We start from the raw sequence: 18,027 nt of genomic DNA on the forward strand, positions 1-18,027 counted from the left end.
TGCTGTGCATTGGAGTCCCAGAATTTGTTCATTTTAGAGCTAGAAGTTTATATTCCTTGACCAACATCTAGAGCCTCTTGATTTATATCAAGGTTTATAATAGCAAAATGTTGCAAACGACCTCACTACGACTTCATATCTATGGGTTCAACTATAGGTATGTAAATGCACAGGGAAAGGTCTAGAAGGACAAGTATAAGCTCTGAAGGAGGGGCCGGGATTTAGGGCCCAGGTCAAAGGGGAGTGTAAGTCATCTGCTTCCTTTCTACAAAACAGGGAACTGTTCATGCGAACTCGACATTAGGGAGTGCGTAGGAAGAGCTGGCACACCACGACTGTCTTGTGGTGTCTGTCACGTGAGGAGAGAGGGAGGCTGCAGTCCAGGGCCGGGCTTCCTGGTAGGAGGCCAGCTGGGCTAGGTGGCCTTTTGGGCCTCCTGGCTGGCACAAAGGGTCAGGGGGAGCCGGGACCTCCCTCCACCATGGCGGCCACTGGGACACGTCCTCACACGTGAGTGCACTGGAGTAACCCGTGATGCCCATGACGCAGGCCCTTTCCAGGTCTCATCATGTCTGGTTTGGAGGTAACGGGTCTGCCTGCGGCCGGCCGTCTGCACTTCTAATAAGCACCAGAATTGATTCCCACAAAGACATCTCTGGGCCCCACCCGGAGAAGCACACACTCCCCTCATTCACCTTTTGCAGAGACACCGCCTCGTGGTTTCACAAGGATGAAAGTCAGGCTGTTGCCCTGGTGACCAAGACCTGCTTGCTCAGATCAACCAGGGCGGACCTGCCACCCAGGGCGTCCGAGCCGCCCGCGGTCCCCGTGAACACTGTGCGTGTGTGTGTGCACGGCTGAGTGCTGCGCTTGAGAACACCGAGTGCCGTTTCAGGCCTACATTTTGTCTAAAAAATATATATATAGGAAAAAAAGGGCCCCTCACATTAGACAGTAAGACCAGCATGAACTTTGATGTGTCTAGATAATAACTCGGGGTGGGCATGATGAGATGTGTGTTGCCAGGAGACACATATTGATGGAAACCCAAATGAGGGGCTACGCAAGGTTAAGGCTCCTCTGGAAATGTGGCCACAAGAGCCCTTCTCCACTAAATGCCACGATGCAGATGCGGTGTAATTTTTACCATCCATAAAAGCCATTTCCAGCTGATAATGAAGCTGGGTTGGAATTAAAGTGAAAGCAGATTGCCTTGTCCCTGCCTTTGGGAAAGAATGTAGTAGAAATGCTTTCAAGGGCTTTGTTTTGGTTTGTTTATTATTATTTGTGCATATTTTCTACTCTTAAGGGCCGGAGATACACCATCCCTGCTGCTAGTGTCTGAGTATTGACACAAATCTGATCCAAAGTTAAAAATTAAAGCGTGCCGAGCCCCTGAATTGGGCAGGCTGGACAGGCTTTGTGTCTTTTGGGGGGTCTTTGTAGGGAGTGTCACCCGAGAAGGTGACCTGGTTGGATTTTCAGGGGCGGTTACAGTGATACACCTGTGACACCCCCAGCAACCCAGCAGGCCTGAGTGCCCCAGCCCTGGACAAGTGCATCGCCAGCATCACCCTTGGGCCTCTTGGAACTTCTGAAAGACGCATTGCAAAGTGAAACGAAATGGTCAGAGGGGAGGAAGAGTAGGGGGCTGTGCGAGGCTGCAGTCTCATCCAGTTCCTTCACCCCCGAGCCTGACCTGAATCGCTGGGAGGCCTCCTCGGCCAGGAAAAACATGAGCAGTGGCTGGGAAAGAGGCGAATGGATTCCTGATACAAAGCATCAGCCAGCAGGTAATTTAGATGATTAGAGTAACATAATGACCACCCACGTCTCCATTCCTGCCAGCTGGGCATTTAACTTGGGGAGATTCATGGTGGAGCCCTAAATTGCGGTGTGTGTTTTATAACCTGGGAAGGGGACTTATTAAACAACATGGGCAGTGTTGATAGGGCTGAGTCAGACATGCTAGAGATACTTTAAAGACGATTACATTAAAATAAACATGATTTATAAGGATGGACACAATTCTAATTGTGAAAGCAACTAGCGAATTTCCCACAAAGATTATTGATGTCTCCCTTGCATGGCATTTATCATGGTAGTAGCATTTATCATGGTCGTTCATCACAGCAATTTTTGTAGATTCTTCTCTTACTCACTAGACTGCAAATATAATATTTGAGAATAATGTCCTTCTCTCTCTTTTATTTCATTTATTTTGGTCTCTGATTCTTCTTACAATATCCGGTCCTGGGATTTACATGTCTCATAAAAGATGATGAAATGAAGGAAAGGTATTAGACTCCCCACAAAGACCATGTCCTGGGGTAACATTCCAGTGGAAGAGTTGGGACATGCACCCCAGAACCCTATCGACAAGAGGCAATGACTTTCAGTGGGACCACGGTCATCGGGGTAGCCACCCTGCTGGCTACCAGCCACGTGCCAGTCCCTTCCCCTGTCACTGGGGCTGCTCAGTCTCCTCAGGGTGGGCATTATTGTGACTGCCTCTAATTTCGCAAACTGCGCTCTTCTAGAAGAAGGAATTTGCCCAACAGCACATTCAGCAGCGCTAGAGCTCTTACTCGACCCGAGAACTGGGTGCTGCTCCTTATTTGGTCTTTGGAACCAGCTCTTCTCCCTTTGGGGCTAAACTTTGGCTTATTGTGGGGTTTCTTTTCTTCTTAAACATCATGTTCTTCATTTGACCTGTTACTATTTCAGGAAGAAGTGAGAGGACAGGACGACCAGGAAATGTGATGTTTTCCAAACATGATTCTGGAGAGCAGGGGTCTGGAGAGAGCTGGCTACAAAGCCTGGGGGCACTTGCAAGAAGAGCTCCGGAGAGCTTTAGATCTGCTGCCTGGCAGGGAGGGCCTGGCTCTCTAGGGACCATTTGTGCCCTACTCCCTCCCTCAGGGTTTCTTTGGAAATGTCTAGAGACATTGTTGGTAGTCACAGTTGTGTGTGTGTGTGTGTGTGTGTGTGTGTGTGTCCTGCTTTCTTCTATGTGTCTTCCCTCAGTGGAGGTCAGAATGTAAATTTTCAGCATGCTTTGCAGTTAGAACTCAGGGCAGGGAGCTGGGTTCTGCCGCTCAGAGGTACTTAAAGGGAGACTTTTATTCAGAAATGAATGACCTGAGGAGGTGGGGACCCCATGCAGAGGGGGTTTGGAAATAGCAATAGCTGCAAGACTGAGCTCCTGGCCCAGAAGTGGCGCTGCTGGGGCTAACAATAGCAGTGGTAGCAAAATTGTTTGTGTGTGTGGGGAGGCAGGGGTAGGGATGGGGGGGGGGAGGGATGTGGGTGGTTTTCTTCTTAGGGATGGTTTGGGAAGCTTATCCTTGAAGCTGATTTTCTGGTCCCCCCCAGCAATTGTGTGGCTAGCTGGCCCCCTTTTCTACTTTAATCAGCCAGAGTAGGTTCTGGTGTTTGCAATGAAGAACTGGGACAGGTGCACAAAGTTCATGAGGAACAAAGGCATTTAGAATCTAGAGCCCTTTAAAAAATGTATTTTCCTTTAGTAATGTGGTGAGTTTCAGGTTAGAACAAAAGGCAAAATGTCCTCATTTCTTTGCAGGTTCTAGCTGTGGGGCTGCAGGACTTTTGGTAGTGGATTTAGAGCAAGCGTCTGGGATCACAGTAGGCAGCTCTTTCTTGGGGATGAAAGTTGCTTTCAGGAACCAGGTTTATGTTCCAGGCTTCGAAGAGAATAAGAGATCAGGGAGGGTGGAGGCCCCTCCCTGCCCCAGGGCCAGGTCACACACATGACTGCCTCTTGTTCGTTATGGCACAAGCTACGTCTAGAGAAATCTGATATATTTAATTTTAATTTTACATATTGATCACTTTTTCAATGTGTGTTGGGGGATAAGCTTTGTGTTTGTCCGAGGACATCATTTGGATTTATTTCTTGAGGTGTTTGGATAATACAGAAACTCATCCAGAGGTGGGTGTAGGGATAGAGCAGCTAGGGCTGCTGGAAATCTGCCAGTTACTGTGAAGCACAGAGTGTATTCTTTATTCCCTGAACCCTAACTCAAGGTCTAATTTTTAGTTGATTAGGTAATTGTCATAAACCATTACACTAAAAAAAAAGGAAATTATTTTGAGAATCAGCTATAATGAGATGTAAGTAAAAAGAACTGAAATCAAGCATCTCAGCTACTGCTAGTTTTATTTATTTTTTTTATTTTATTTATTTTTTTTTCCCCAGGGGACATTGCTAACGCAGTCCCCCACTACCACAAATTATGCAGTCGAGTTTCCCACATTTGGGGAAATCGCTGGGGTCAAGTCAGCACATCCAGAGTGCAATGGATAAGCCTCGCCCTGGGAAAACCACCTTCGTGATCATGGTAAGTGTACTGTTAGTTTTTTTTCAAGCCACCAGACTTTTCAGTTTTAATATTGGATTTCCTAGGGCAGCAACATCCTGGAATTATTTCCATAGTTCCTTCAGCTAACTGACCCTGTTTCTAGCAAATTCTACTCTAGGGTGTGAGCAATGGGAGGGCAAGGAGTACATCTTACTCATCTTTTTTCTCACTCAAGGCACCTTGTCCAGACCTTGTTGAGTAATAGATGTATCACAATGATTTGTTGATTAGTTATAATAGTTTCATCATGGCAGGGAAGGATTTGCTACCTCACCCTAATTCAGGGGGGTATCATCCATTGCTTCTCCTGGAGGAGGTAACATATCTCCTGGATAAATCCAGGCAGGGGAGAGATCAGAATTTCTTGGTATAGTTACAGATTATGCAATAAGAGGTTGTCTGCACTAGAAAAGCAAGGCATGTTTGTATTTGTTCTTCTCTGAGACCTGCCTACCATTATGACCTTAACATTCTCTAGAGTCTCTCCAAAGCTGGCCGGGAATAAGTATGGTTTGATGGGTGTCTAGTGGGAAAATAAAGAGATGCCTTACTCCATCCTCAGAATTTCACATGTGCAGGATCATCTAATAGCAGATGATCTAGTAGTAGTAGTAGATTTCTCACCCTCCCAGGGTTGAGGGTGTGATCAAGAGCTTTCACACAAGCTTGGCTAGAGAAAGCATACAGTTGCTCTAGGTCAAAGGCCTGGGGCCCACAGGGATCCCAGACTGAAATGAGGCAGAAGCAAAATTCACATCCCACACTCCACCATATGCCCCTTCGGAGATGCATCTGGGTTAGAGGACCCAAGGCCATTTGAGTTTGATTTTTGATTTTTGACAGGGTGAGAAGAAACACCCAGCCAGTCAAAGACTGTTTCTGATTGAAATGAAAGCTTTTAAGCTGCACTCTGAGTTAGGGCAAGGCTGGGTTGGAGAGTTAAAAATGACTAGTGTGTACATGACAGAACTGCAGGCTATAATCAGTATGTCTGGAATCTCAGATGAAAACAAAAGGAAATGCATGGAGTTTGCTTCACTTTTGTACCTGATGCCATGTCAGTACTTACACCACCGGCCACACTGCTCTGTCTGTTGGTGACCATCCCCTGACACGCTGAATTGGCTGCTAAAGCTGCTGTGTGATTAGGCCTGAGGAACCAGTGTGAGGGGAGGGAGCCAGAAAGAGCCCGGCTCTTGGAATATATATACAGAATAGGCTTAGAAGACCAAGCCCACATCTGTGGATGCTTCTACTTTGTTATTGCCTAGACTTAGACAAGCCTAAAAAAATTGCTCTCTCCCCACCAGTAATTTAAAAATGGCCTCTAGTGGTTTCCTTGTGTTTGGGCTAACCGTAAGGAATCACAGGCACTTAGTTAGCCTTACATGGTCAGAGCCCTAATCAAGCTTCCCAGAGACCTCCCTGCAGCCCTTACCTCTCCTGTCTCTGTCTTCTGTTTTCCACATCATGTTGCCCATTATCATCATAAAGCAGATGGTCATATCTTGGTGTTTATACAGCCCAAAACTTTGCTCCTCCAAGGATTCTAAGCAGGTTCATTTTGGGTGAGGTATGAAGATCTAACATGATATGGTGACATTTTGAATAGAATTTGCTAGAGCTTTTTTTAATCAACCCCTTGGGAAAGGACACCCCTAAGTTTATTCCATCCCATTTGAGGAATCAAATGGGATAATAATATATGTGGAGTATTTAGCTCAGTGCCTGGCATGTAAAAAGTCCTCAATAAATGGTGGCTAATTTTTATCCATTCAATCAAAAGAAACTTGTATGGGTATCTGCTGGGGTCTGGTATGTTTTAGGTACAAAGTAGATGCTTCAAGACATTGGCCTCTGTCCACAACGACTTTTACAGTCATGGTTGGTGGAGACAGGAGAACAAAAATACTACCATAACTTCAAAGGTAGAAATTAATAAAGGACAGAAAGATCATGAAAGGAAAGAATTTGAGGAATGAGTAGCTTTTAAGTTGGGCTTTGTAGAATGTGAAGAATGTGGAGTTGAGTGGGAGAGGAAGCTATCAATATTCTGGAGAATGAAATAAACCCTAAGAGAGGTATTAGACAAGAATGGTAAGGACAGTTAACACCCCAAAATGTAGTTTTGCCGAATATAGGGAGTCAGACAGATAGAGTGGGAGATCAGACAAAAAAAAAAGCCAGGGAAGGTCGGGGTACACATTGGTTGGAAATACCACATTAAGGGGTTCAGTCCTCATTTATGGGTCATTGAAGGTGCTGGGGACAGGGGAGGTAATAAAAGCCTGTATTTTGTTATCTACGGTAAGAAGTATATTCGAAGGACTAACTTTTCTTCATTTGTCCTGAAAGATTTTGTTTATTAATAGTTTGTCAGGTTTCTAGAATACTTAGTACAGACAAAAAATTATGACTATTATTATGTTTTAATTATGATGTCCTAGCTGTAATCTTAACTCCATTGTGAACCACAGAAAATAACAATTGAAATTGGATTAAATCTATTCTAAGCTCTTCACTTCCTTCCACCTTACAAATACTGACACACGAAAAATACCCTTACAGCATTTTATCTGGAACTTGGCAAACGATCAACTCCTTTCTCTGGCAGTGCCCCAACACTGAAATTTCAAATGCTGACATTTGCATGACCTTTAGTGGTTGACAAGGTTGTCTTGTTATTGTTTTTAGTATAATACATCAATGATATTGACCAGAGTCTCTCGCTTCTCATTATGCAGCCAAATCCCTTGTCATCTGTGTTACTACAATGTACTTTACTTGAGATATTTTGAAACAAAACAGAGTCTTGCAGGATGCATATAACCCTGTTTATAAACATGATGAGATGAATTACTGGGTAAGGAATTAGGTAGGTACAGATTGTGTTTCATGAGAATTAAAAATACATATTGACTTTAACTAAATTGATTATAACCCAGGGAGTGTGAGTTTAATAGAGATAAAGATGTGTAGAATTGATTGCTTTTGTTCCAATGTTGACTTTTCCTCCTATATGATTTTGGAGGGTGAACCAATTTTTCTTCTTTCCAGCCTCACTGGGATAACTGTAGCCAGGCGACAAAGTACTTTCCAGAGAGGGGGAAATGGACCTCCACCCACTAGAAAAAGAAAAAGAGAGGTGAGGGGGGGTGAGACAACTTCTAGGGAGGCAGATTACAAAGTCTTCTCTCTGCAACCTCCACCCCAACCTCGAAGATCCGGGTTAATTTGCATTTCAAAGGCAATTTAATACTAGTTTTGTTACTTTTCAGCTTCTCAAATCTTTTTGTTGCCCTAGTAGAAATATTGCGATTATTACTCTGTGTGTGTATATAAAAAACCATAAAATGAGGTGAGGACACCTGAGGGTGTTTATATAAAAAGGGATAGGGTCCCTGTCCAGGAATTCACATTCTGTATTGGGAGAGTCAGACAAAGTAGGGATCAGGCTGTGGTAACTGAGAGAGAAAGAGCAGAAGGGATGACTAGGAGGTAGTGGGGGCCAGTATTGATATGCACCAATGTAGGGAAACTGGAATGAAAGTTGCATTTTCGGACCTAGTGAGATAAAAGCGTTATCATTTGCACTAAGTGGAGTAACCCACAGGAGCCACACATCACCATCCTCCGACCTCCAGAGACCACGCTACTCATCCGAGAATCAGCAGTCCGGGAAGCAGGCAGCCAGAAGTCTTGGTACCAGGCCTAGTCCCTTCTCCTGATGCCTGCGACCCAGGGGGGAGGGGACTCCTTTATTGCTGCGCCTGCGGGTCTCCCACGCGCGCGCCACGGGGCGGCTGGAGCTGTCCGCGGTGCTGAACACGCTCTCGGGCTCGGCCAGACCCGCTGGAGCTGTCCGCGGTGCTGAGCACTTTCTCCGCTTTGGCCAGACCCGCGACTTGAGGATCACTCCACAGCCAGGCAAGTGTTCAGCGGGTACCGAGGGATGGGAACCTGAAGTTCCGCAGCAAGTCCAGGATCTATGTTTTTAAATCCCTCCTGGAACCCCCCCAGGGGACTCTCTTAACCCCAACCCGGACTTTACACGGGACGGGTTCGTTATCTCTCCCCACATTGCGTGGTGCCCCAGCTCCATTTACCCCTCTGAGTCTCTCCCCACGTCCTCACATTAATCCGGAGCAGAACTCCCCCGGGGCTCTGCAAAATCCTGCAGTGGATTTTCTCCCTCGCTTCTTTGCCCCAGGTTTCCCAGCCTCTTCTTTCTTTTCTGGTTCCATCCTCGCCACACCGCGCTCCGCTCAGTTCTCTTAAGCGCCGAGTCCGGCGATGCTCGCTCCGCCCCCATTTTCCATATAAGGGAAGGCGGGGGGCGCGGGAGGGAGGCGCCGTCAGTCTCTCTCAATCGCCGCGAGCCCGCCGAGAACTCCTGAATGTGCTCAGCTCCCGCAGAGAAGCCAGGAGCCGGGGCGCCGTCGTCGTCGTCGGCGGAGGACTGCTCAGAAACAGCCAGATTCTCCCGTCCTTCCACGAGCGCTTTCCCGCCCTCCAAGCCCCGCTCACCAGGTAGAACCTTTGCTCCTGGGTTTGAATAGAGGGCCCCGAGTCGAGCAGGAGGTATTTAAACAGCGCGTGCATGTGGAACTGCGCAAAGATTTAATTTTTCAGATCTGGGATAACAGCACTTTTTATTGTTTGTGTTCTTTATTGTGGACAGTTATTCCAAAGGGAATGTTTGGGGGCCAGGGTAGTGGTGTGGGTGGTATAGGAGGGGGTGGGTGGAGAGTGGGAAGTGGCTGACTTTGCTTCTGTCTGGGCAGGTGGCCATGGCCTCTCTGCCGACGAGGCGCCCCGCGGTCCCTGATTTACTCTCTGGGCTGCCGTCGGTGGCCTCAACTCCGGCCAACCAGAGCGTGGAGTCCTCGGCGGGGAACGCATCCACGGCTGGCCCAGGCGCTCAGGCCATCACCCCGTTCCAAAGCCTGCAGCTGGTGCATCAGCTGAAGGGGCTGATTGTGCTTCTCTACAGCGTCGTGGTGGTCGTGGGGCTTGTGGGCAACTGCCTGCTCGTGTTTGTGATAGCGCGGGTGCGTCGGCTGCACAATGTGACCAACTTCCTCATAGGCAACCTGGCCTTTTCCGACGTGCTCATGTGCGCCGCCTGTGTGCCGCTCACGCTGGCCTACGCCTTCGAGCCGCGCGGTTGGGTGTTCGGCGGCGGCCTGTGCCACCTGGTGTTCTTCCTGCAGCCCGTCACGGTCTACGTGTCGGTGTTCACGCTCGCCACCATCGCGGTGGACCGCTACGTCGTGCTGGTGCACCCGCTGCGCCGGCGCATCTCCCTGCGCCTCAGCGCCTACGCCGTGCTCGCCATCTGGTCGCTGTCCGCGGTGCTGGCGCTGCCCGCGGCCGTGCACACCTACCACGTCGAGCTCAAACCTCACCGCGTGCACCTCTGCGAGGAGTTCTGGGGGTCTCAGGAGCGCCAGCGCCAGCTCTACGCCTGGGGGCTACTGCTTGTCACCTACCTGCTCCCCCTGTTGGTCATTCTCCTGTCTTATGTCCGCGTGTCGGTGAAGCTCCGGAACCGCGTGGTGCCGGGCTCGGTGACCCAGAGCCAGGCGGACTGGGACCGCGCGCGGCGCCGCCGCACCTTCTGCCTGCTGGTGGTGGTCGTGGTGGTGTTCGCCATCTGCTGGCTGCCGCTGCACGTCTTCAACCTGCTGCGGGACCTGGACCCGCGCGCCATCGACCCTTACGCCTTCGGGTTAGTGCAGCTGCTCTGCCACTGGCTCGCCATGAGCTCGGCCTGCTACAATCCCTTCATTTACGCCTGGCTGCACGACAGCTTCCGCGAGGAGCTGCGCAAGCTGTTGCTCTCCTGGCCCCGCAAGATCGCGCCTCAGGGCCAGAGCATGACAGTCAGCGTGGTCATCTAATGCCACGCGTCAGGTCTGCGCTGGGGAGCCCCGCGCACACCGGTCTCCAAGGGTGCCCGCCCGAGACCGGACCGGAGCTTATTTCCAGCACCAGAGCTAAGCCAATACTGGGCAAAACGTGCAGCCAAGCGCTTTTGTCCAGCTGTCTTGCCTTGTTCTTGTGTCTTTGCCAAATGGGCTTTGGTGGAGTCTTGTGCTTTGCTTGGTGGCAGCGAGCGAGAGGGAAGTGGATTAATAATTTCCTTCTTATGTCCTTGAAGTCCAAACAAAGCTTTCTCTAGGTTCATAACGGTGTTTCAGAACCTTGGCTGTCTTTCTTGTTTTTCATTCTGCCTGCTCACTGGTGAGATGGAGGAACAATGTGGGTGGGATTTAAAATAACTGTGGTGTGGTTTGTAAAGCTTTTTGGGTTGCAGCTCACAAGGGACTCAGCTGAGATATAATATCTGATATTGCTTAGTTAACTTGACCCAGAAAATTCTAGCATTCCAGGAGTGTGTATAACAAGTCCACATCTAGAATTTCAGCATTTCCTGAATAAGACCTTTATACACCCAAAAGCTCTTAAGTCCACTTGAATCTATAGGACAAAACAAAAAACAAAACAAAACAAAACAAACAAACCATTTTTAAAAGGTCCTTCTACTGTTTTCCCCCTTCTAATCTCCTGACTTCTATTGAAAATAATGAGATGAATTAGTCAATGAAGAGATAGAGAGGAAACAGTCCAAATCACTTCGGGGGGGGGCATATATCCATGTGTACGCTTGTGTATACACACCCAGTATTTCCCACAAGGCAGACATTCAAATATTTGGTTTTCTGAACACTCAATGCACACCATGTGCAACAACATTCTTTAATTGCTCAGTAGTAACAGATCAGCCCCTGGCATCTAACTGCTCAGCACCTGCTTTGTGGCGACACACTTGGAACAGGATCAGCTCAAAATACAAGAACTGGGAGAAGTTTATTCAAGGCCAGAAAAGAAAACTGAATTGCCACCCACAGGATGCCTAGATCAAACAATTCCTTCCAGGGATACGGGAACAGGTGAAGGCTGTTGCCTGATGATACCTGGCTGATAATCCTCACCTTAACCTTCTGAGGGTTCTGTAAATGAGGACAAGTGCCGTGGGATGGGAGTTTCCATGTTGATGCTGGACTGGCAATCGGAGCAGGGAGGCTAGGAGCTTGGGAAACGATGCATGCTCTCCAGCTGTCAGGGCAGCCTCTCTGGTATATGCTGTGTGAACTAGAGTCTGCAGCAACTCATTCGCCATTTGTAAGATTCCAGTGCTGCCCCAGCTCACTAAACAGTAGCATCAATGTTTCCCCACCTCTTCCTTCTGTTACTTTTAGAAATGGGCTCATTCACTTATTAACATGTTCCCCAAAAAGAAGGGAAAGAGGGGTGATGTGGAGATGACAGGATTAAAGCCTATTGCTCCAATGTCAGTTGGAGTAATTATTCCAAAGTCAGCTGGAGTAATACATGGAAGAATGAGTATTTATGGTTGGGTTCACTAGTGACATGACTCTTTAGTAGTTCTATGACTAGACTTTTTGCAGTATGGAGAAGGGCAGGAAAATCCTGGCTGGGGGGAAGGAAAAGGCAGGAGATGCAAGTCCCCCCCGACACTGGCACTAAGGCTGACTTTCAACTTCATCTGTGGATTTGGAATTCCAGGATTTGTATTATAAATTATAAATTGTATTATAAAATTTTACACCAGGAATTATTCCAAATCCTGGTTGCCAGGGCCTTAAAAATGATTAGCTTAATTTAAGTCTATATCAGTTAAGAGAAGCAAGTGTCCCCACTAATTATGAGAAAGGCTGACACCTGTTTCGAGCATACCCTCAAGTTAAAAATTTGAAAATTTATGTGGACTTGTGAAGAGCCTAGAGAGGTCAGAACACTATGTTGTGTTTAAAAACATCTTTACAGATTATGCAAACTGACAACTGAAGAGTTCCTAATTCTTACCCTTTCTGAAATCAGCGTGGATTAGTTTCAGTGCAAAACAAATGGACTTTTAAAAAATCTCTCAGAAGTGACGCCTAAAGAAATCCACATAGAGTTGAAGTAGAAAATTTTATTTAATAGCATTCATTTTCATTAATACCAACCACCCAGAATGTGTACCCAGGCCACTTCCTGTACGGAGTCACAGAGCCTGTGGAGCTGGGAACCGGGCCAGCCCGGGACTTGGCAGTCCCTCCCGAGGCGACGGGAGGCTCTGTAATCCTCTCTGCAGGCATTGTCACTGGCTCTCAGTTCTGGCAACCAATCAATAGATTTTATCTCACTAAATCGGCTGGGGAGCATTTCAATATGCATTGGCAATAGTTGTCTAGAAAGAGCAACTGTGAGAGATACTAAGGTAATAGTATTTCAATTGATGTAAACTTCCGGAATTTTCCTTCCTGTGGCTTTTCAGCCTGCTCTCCTATCCAGGATGCTAAGTTTCAGGTGTATTTCCTTAGCGAGGCTTATTAATCACTTCTGTACTGTGGTTGACATTCCTGAGCTTTTAGGGGTCTTGCTAATGCCAGGCATGGAACTGACCTCAAGGTGACCCACTCAAGAGGGTTCACTCTCCATAGAGGAGAGGTCAGTACCACCTTTGCTCCCCAAGGCAGCTAGCTCATTGATTATCCTTCATGCGTTGATGTCTTTGTTACACGTGCAAGATGTGAGTATGTGGCTGACTCACTGTGTGAAGTTCTCCAGGCTCGGGCTTGTGCTGTGTTTGACACATCGTGGGTGCTCAATAAATAGTAAATCAATAGCCCAGTCTCCTCTGTGGAATTATTAAATTGATAAATCAAGCCAGTTACACACAGTGAAACTGTACAACCTCAGGATGGCCAGGGTCAAAGCATGGATAAATCATGCCAAGAAAAACATGCTACTGAATCTGAACTTGTCAATTCCAGCTAATTCCAGGAAAGAACTGTTCATTTGGGTCTTCCTTCTGGGATGCTCTTGCCCCAATCTCAGTAATGACAGTATTTTAGGCACCCAGCTCTCCAGATTGCATGTACCTAAACCCACAGGAGAGGAGAGAATTTCACGTTTAATTTCTATTTCATCAAAATCTGGACCACGCAATTCCACATATAGCCTAGGAGATTTAAAAACTTCCAGCATGTGGTTATATAAAGAAAATTTGATTATCTAGATTCAAAAACATTCATGATAGTTAGAAACAGGATTTTCTGGCAAAGTAAGATATGTTGGTCTACTCACGTTGCAAATGTTTCTATCTGGATGGATAAGAGCCTCATTTTGACTGTTCACATTTCAAACAGGTCTCGAATTGTTCGCCTCTGCTTTCTAACTCAATTCCTTTCATTTCCTACTCTTTATTTCTCCAATCTTCCTTTTGTTCTGCTACTTTTCCATAAAAAAGGATAAAATCCTTCATCTGCAGCTACCCCTACCCCAGAGAAGGGTTGCTGATGGGATCTAAATACCCATCTGTGGTAGAGCTCACAGGGAGAAACCCGCTGGCTCCTTGGCGAAGGGGTGGATTGAACCATGTGAACGCCTGGTGCCTTTCCTCCCCACTCTGGGGTCTTGTGCGCTTATACAATTGATCATTTTTTAGACAAGCTCCAGGCTGAGGTGGAGAAAAGTAGTTTGCACGGATTTCTGCAGGGCCTGTGAGTGATAAATCTCACAGAGAGCTCTCCAGAGGAAGCCCAACAATGAAAGGGCAAATGTGTTTCATTTTGATGTCTGGGGCTGCAGTAAGGAAACCTGGGCCAGAAAAAGCAAAGAACAAACAGTTTCTCCTTTTAAACACTCCCTCCCACTGTGCTCAGAGAATCTTCTTATTGACTTGCCCAAGACTAACTCTCCAGACTCCTGAATTCATCTCCTTCCGGAGGCTGTGGCGTGATGAATGGGAAGGTACGCCTCGCCCCCCACCTCACAAGCTGAGTTCTTGCCAAGCAATGAAAAAAAACACTCGAGTTGGAAAAATGAAATAAAAATGTCAGGCCTGAGCTCCAGGTTAGAAGTTAGAGGCTGGACTCTTCTCCCAGCCCCAACACCACCGTCAACCTTGGGTCTTCACTCCAAGAGGTAGGCCCAGTCACTGGGGCTGGAGGCCCGGCACTGCCGGTAACATCCCAGGGAGGTGAGCTCAGGTGTCCTGGCCATGGGGAGCAGCCTGGGGGCACTTGGGCCTTATTATTATGAAGGCCCAAGAGGAGGCACAGGGGTAAATGTGGGGCTGCGGTGGGCCCTGGCAGTGGCCATTCCTGTTCATTTACGAAAGGCCTCTTCTGTCCTGTTTCCTTCCTACCCCAGGCTCCCCCAGCACACTTCCTTTCTTTGCTGTAAATACAATCATAGAGCTTGGGCATTTACAGTCCACATTAAATGCTTGGGCATTTACAGTCAACATTCTGAGAGAAGATGTCTTTTAAAGGCTTGGGAGTCTGCAATTTCCACCTGCAGCTGAGTCTAAGCCTGACCACCCGTGTGGAAGCTGAGCTCCAGCCCCACCTAGACCAGGAACTGAGCCCAAAGCGACCTGTGACTCCCCACTCCAGGGGTGCTACAGGCAGGTGTGCCTACTTCCCCCCAAGCAGAGCTCCAGTCCAGAGCAGAGCTGCATCAGCACAGGGGTTCAGGGTGGCTCGCCCGCTGCACCAGCATGCCCAGCAACACTGCTGGCGCCTCCAATGCCTCAAAGGGGAGCTGGCTGCCCAGGACGGCTGTGTGTCCTTGACCAGGGGCCATTCTTTCTACTCAAGGTCAAAGGCCTCTGGCACTGCAGGGCAGAAGTGCCTGGGGTGCTGCCAGCCATTCCTCTCCCTATTCTCCACTTCTTGGAGGGAGTCACCGATTGCTCCCCTTTTTATCCACATCAGCAGCGGCAGCAGGTGACCGCACACAGCAGGACCAACTTCTGGCCTTCAGAGGCCTGCTCCTGTGCCCACGCGACTTTGGCCAATGGCGCCCAGCCTGATCCTGGGTCTCTGTGACCTGGGGTCCTGCCAGGAGCTCGTGTGCCGGTGACCGTGTCTGTGTCCTCTGGTGGAGGCTGAGGCGGGCCGGGCCGCGTGCTGGCGGCGCTCTGGGGCTGCGCGCTCAGTCGCTGACCTGGAGCTGGGCCGGAGCGCCGGAGCCACCGACTCCAGGGGAGCCTCAGGGCCGCGTCTGGCCGCCTCGGGCCGAGTCTCCCCGCCCAGCCTCCTGGCGCCCCGGCCGAGCGCAGCCTCCAAGCGACCCGCCCCGTCCGCTCTGCAGGCGCCGCCCGCTGCTCCCGCTCCCGCGGCGTCTGTCTCCGCCCGCAGGGGCGACGGCTCTGCACCCGCGCCTCGGCCGGGGCCCCCGCGACGTTCTCCGGCTCCCTCCGAACCTCAGGTCCCGCCCCTGTCCGTCCTCTGCTCACGCCCTCACTCTCCACCGGGCCGAGGCGGCAGGCGCCTTGCGGGGTGTTTGCCCCCTCCGGCCTCCCCATTCACCAGCCCCAGCTCGGGGCCCTGAGGCGCCCTCTGCTGCACGTGGGGGCTCTGGGCCGATTCAGGCAGAGGGAGGCTCCTGGCCCGGAACGTGGGTCCCGCGTGGCGCGGGGGAGCCTTGGAGTGACCGGCCCAGCGCTCGGCGTCCTGGTGCTGCTGGACGCGCCGTCTGACTGCGGGGGGGGGGGTGGGGGGTGGGGGGGAAACCCGGGGCTCCGGGAAGGTTGAGCTGCCAGCCGCGGCCTCCCCAGCCTTGGGGGCGAGAGGGTGGGTGTGTCGGGGAAGGAGCTCCCCGCAGGGCGCGCCCCAAAGCCACTCGCCGCCACCCTGCGTCATCTCTGAGTGGGGAGCAGCACGAAACGCTTCTTTTGTGTGTGGAGACAGTCGGTCGGTCGGATGGGGCGACCAAGGCAGGAGCCCCGGGCCTCTCACCACGGCTGAGTCGGTTGGGGAGGAGAGGGAGGGGCTGCCCGAACCCCCAAGGGCAGAGTCCTCTAGAGAAGCCCCTCCCGCGGGCAGTGTCCTGGGGGGGCACAGAGTCAGCCTCAGGTGTCTGCGCAGATGGGGAGCAGGGGAAAAGCAAGCTTTAGAGAAACCAGAATGTTCCCCGGACATGACTAAGTATCTAAGTGCGTCGCAGAAACCCAGGCCTGCGGGCCCGGCCGAGGAGCTGCCCCCCAGCCCGGCCCTCGGAGCGACTTCACGGGTGCGGTGGCATCTGGGGCAGCGCTTGAGACCCGCTGGAGACTGTGCGCAGGGAAGAGCCCTGCAGGAAAGCATGGTGGGGGGCAGGTGGAGAATGGCCCCACCGATGCAGGGGTGGGAAGGGTGCCCGCTGGAAGGAGGCGGCTGGGCTATGAGAGCAGAGACAGGTGGCGGCTGAGGCTGGCTCTGGGGAGTGAGTCACTGAACTCATTGCCTTATTAGGGCGAGCTGGACACGGTGCCAAGGACTGCCCCCCATTCATTTCTCAACACAGTAGGAAGCGGGTGTTGCCATCATCATTCGCTTTTCAAGGTAGGAAAACAGACATGGAGGGAATTCAAGTCCTTCGTCCAGGTGCCACGACATGGTGGCAGAGCCGGGGCCTGGGTTGTCATCCATAGAGGGGCTCCCCCCCCACCACCCCGTACTCTAAATTTCAACACAAGGAGTTGGACCTTCTTGGGGGACAATAGGGAGCTCTCAGAGGTTTACAATGGGTGGGAGACAGAGAATGACTTTCGAGAATGTACTCTAGGACCTAATTGGCAACAGGGAAAGCCTGGGTGTGTGCACGGGAGACAGAAGCAGGGAGGGGCACTGGAGAATCACCACCATTTCTAGAAGGAGAATAAGGAGCAGAACAGGGCAGCGGAGACTGGAGACTGGAGAGCAGGGGGTGGCGAGAAGGGAGCAGAGACTGTGGGAGCCCACGGTGGCCGCCGCGTGTCCAGGCGGCGTCTTCTTCAGGACGTGTCCTGTGTTCAAGGAAGAAACGAAGCAGAACGCACACCCGCGTGGGTTCTGGGAAGTGACAGTTGCCACCCAGGGAGGTCTAGGGTGTCACTACAGCTCGCTGATACCTCCGTGCCCGCTAGAGTCGTGATTCACTTTTTCCGAGTCATCAATCGCATCTCAGCAGAGAGCCCAAGTTAATTTCTTTTTAACAGATGCTCATAAGTTATTCGTAAAGCTCGGAGACTTGACGGCCATGAATATGGATGAAAAATAACATTAAGAGACTTAGTGTTAAAGGTTTCACTGTCTGGATTGCTCTAAGGTTGTGTGTGTGTTCGTCACAGTCATTCTTTCGGATGATGATAGTAGGAGGAGGTAGAGTTACCTGCTTTGCCCGGAACTCTCAAACACAGAACCTGAAGCCCACTTCATCAGCGTGGGTTCCTGATTCACCCCGTAGCTGGGATTTGCCCCTGCGCTTCTAATCTGTAGGGTAAGTGAAAAAGCATCCGGCTTTTCTGTCCTCCTGCCATTAGGATGGATGACGGATCCCTGCGGTCCTGAATACATGCCTAATGGTGGGCACCTGGAGTGGGGTGTGGGCATGCGGGAGTGGTACACCTGTGCTGAGAGCCTGGCCTTATAAGGGCAGCGTCACGGGGATGCCAGCAAAAAGAAGAACAAACGGAAGAACCACGAGAGGAGCAGAGGACAAGGCCACCAGAGAAGGCTGGAGAGCCCAGATAGAGGCTCGCCAGCCTCCCGGCCCCCCAGCACCCCTGCCTGCCGTGTACCTGGTAAATCCCAATAAAAGCCTG

The 18,027-nt window shown here is 50.2% G+C and overlaps 1 protein-coding gene and 1 non-coding gene across 2 annotated transcripts; one reads left to right on the forward strand and one right to left on the reverse strand.

The window, feature by feature from the left end:
* Positions 1–4,216: 4,216 nt before the first annotated feature.
* On the reverse strand, positions 4,217–4,385 carry LOC119234965 (U1 spliceosomal RNA). The gene has a single exon (XR_005122736.1). It is a non-coding gene; the product is annotated as a U1 spliceosomal RNA (small nuclear RNA).
* A 4,666-nt stretch (positions 4,386–9,051) lies between these two features.
* On the forward strand, positions 9,052–10,483 carry PRLHR (prolactin releasing hormone receptor). Its single transcript, XM_037497066.1, has one exon. The coding sequence runs from the start codon at positions 9,173–9,175 to the stop codon at positions 10,283–10,285; it is 1,113 nt and encodes a 370-aa protein (XP_037352963.1). The 5' UTR covers positions 9,052–9,172; the 3' UTR covers positions 10,286–10,483.
* The last annotated feature ends 7,544 nt before the right edge of the window (positions 10,484–18,027 follow it).

Source organism: Talpa occidentalis, unplaced genomic scaffold, assembly GCF_014898055.3.
Source record: "Talpa occidentalis isolate TD23 unplaced genomic scaffold, MPIMG_talOcc4v2.1 talOcc4.8, whole genome shotgun sequence".
In the NCBI taxonomy this organism is placed as follows: domain Eukaryota; kingdom Metazoa; phylum Chordata; class Mammalia; order Eulipotyphla; family Talpidae; genus Talpa; species Talpa occidentalis.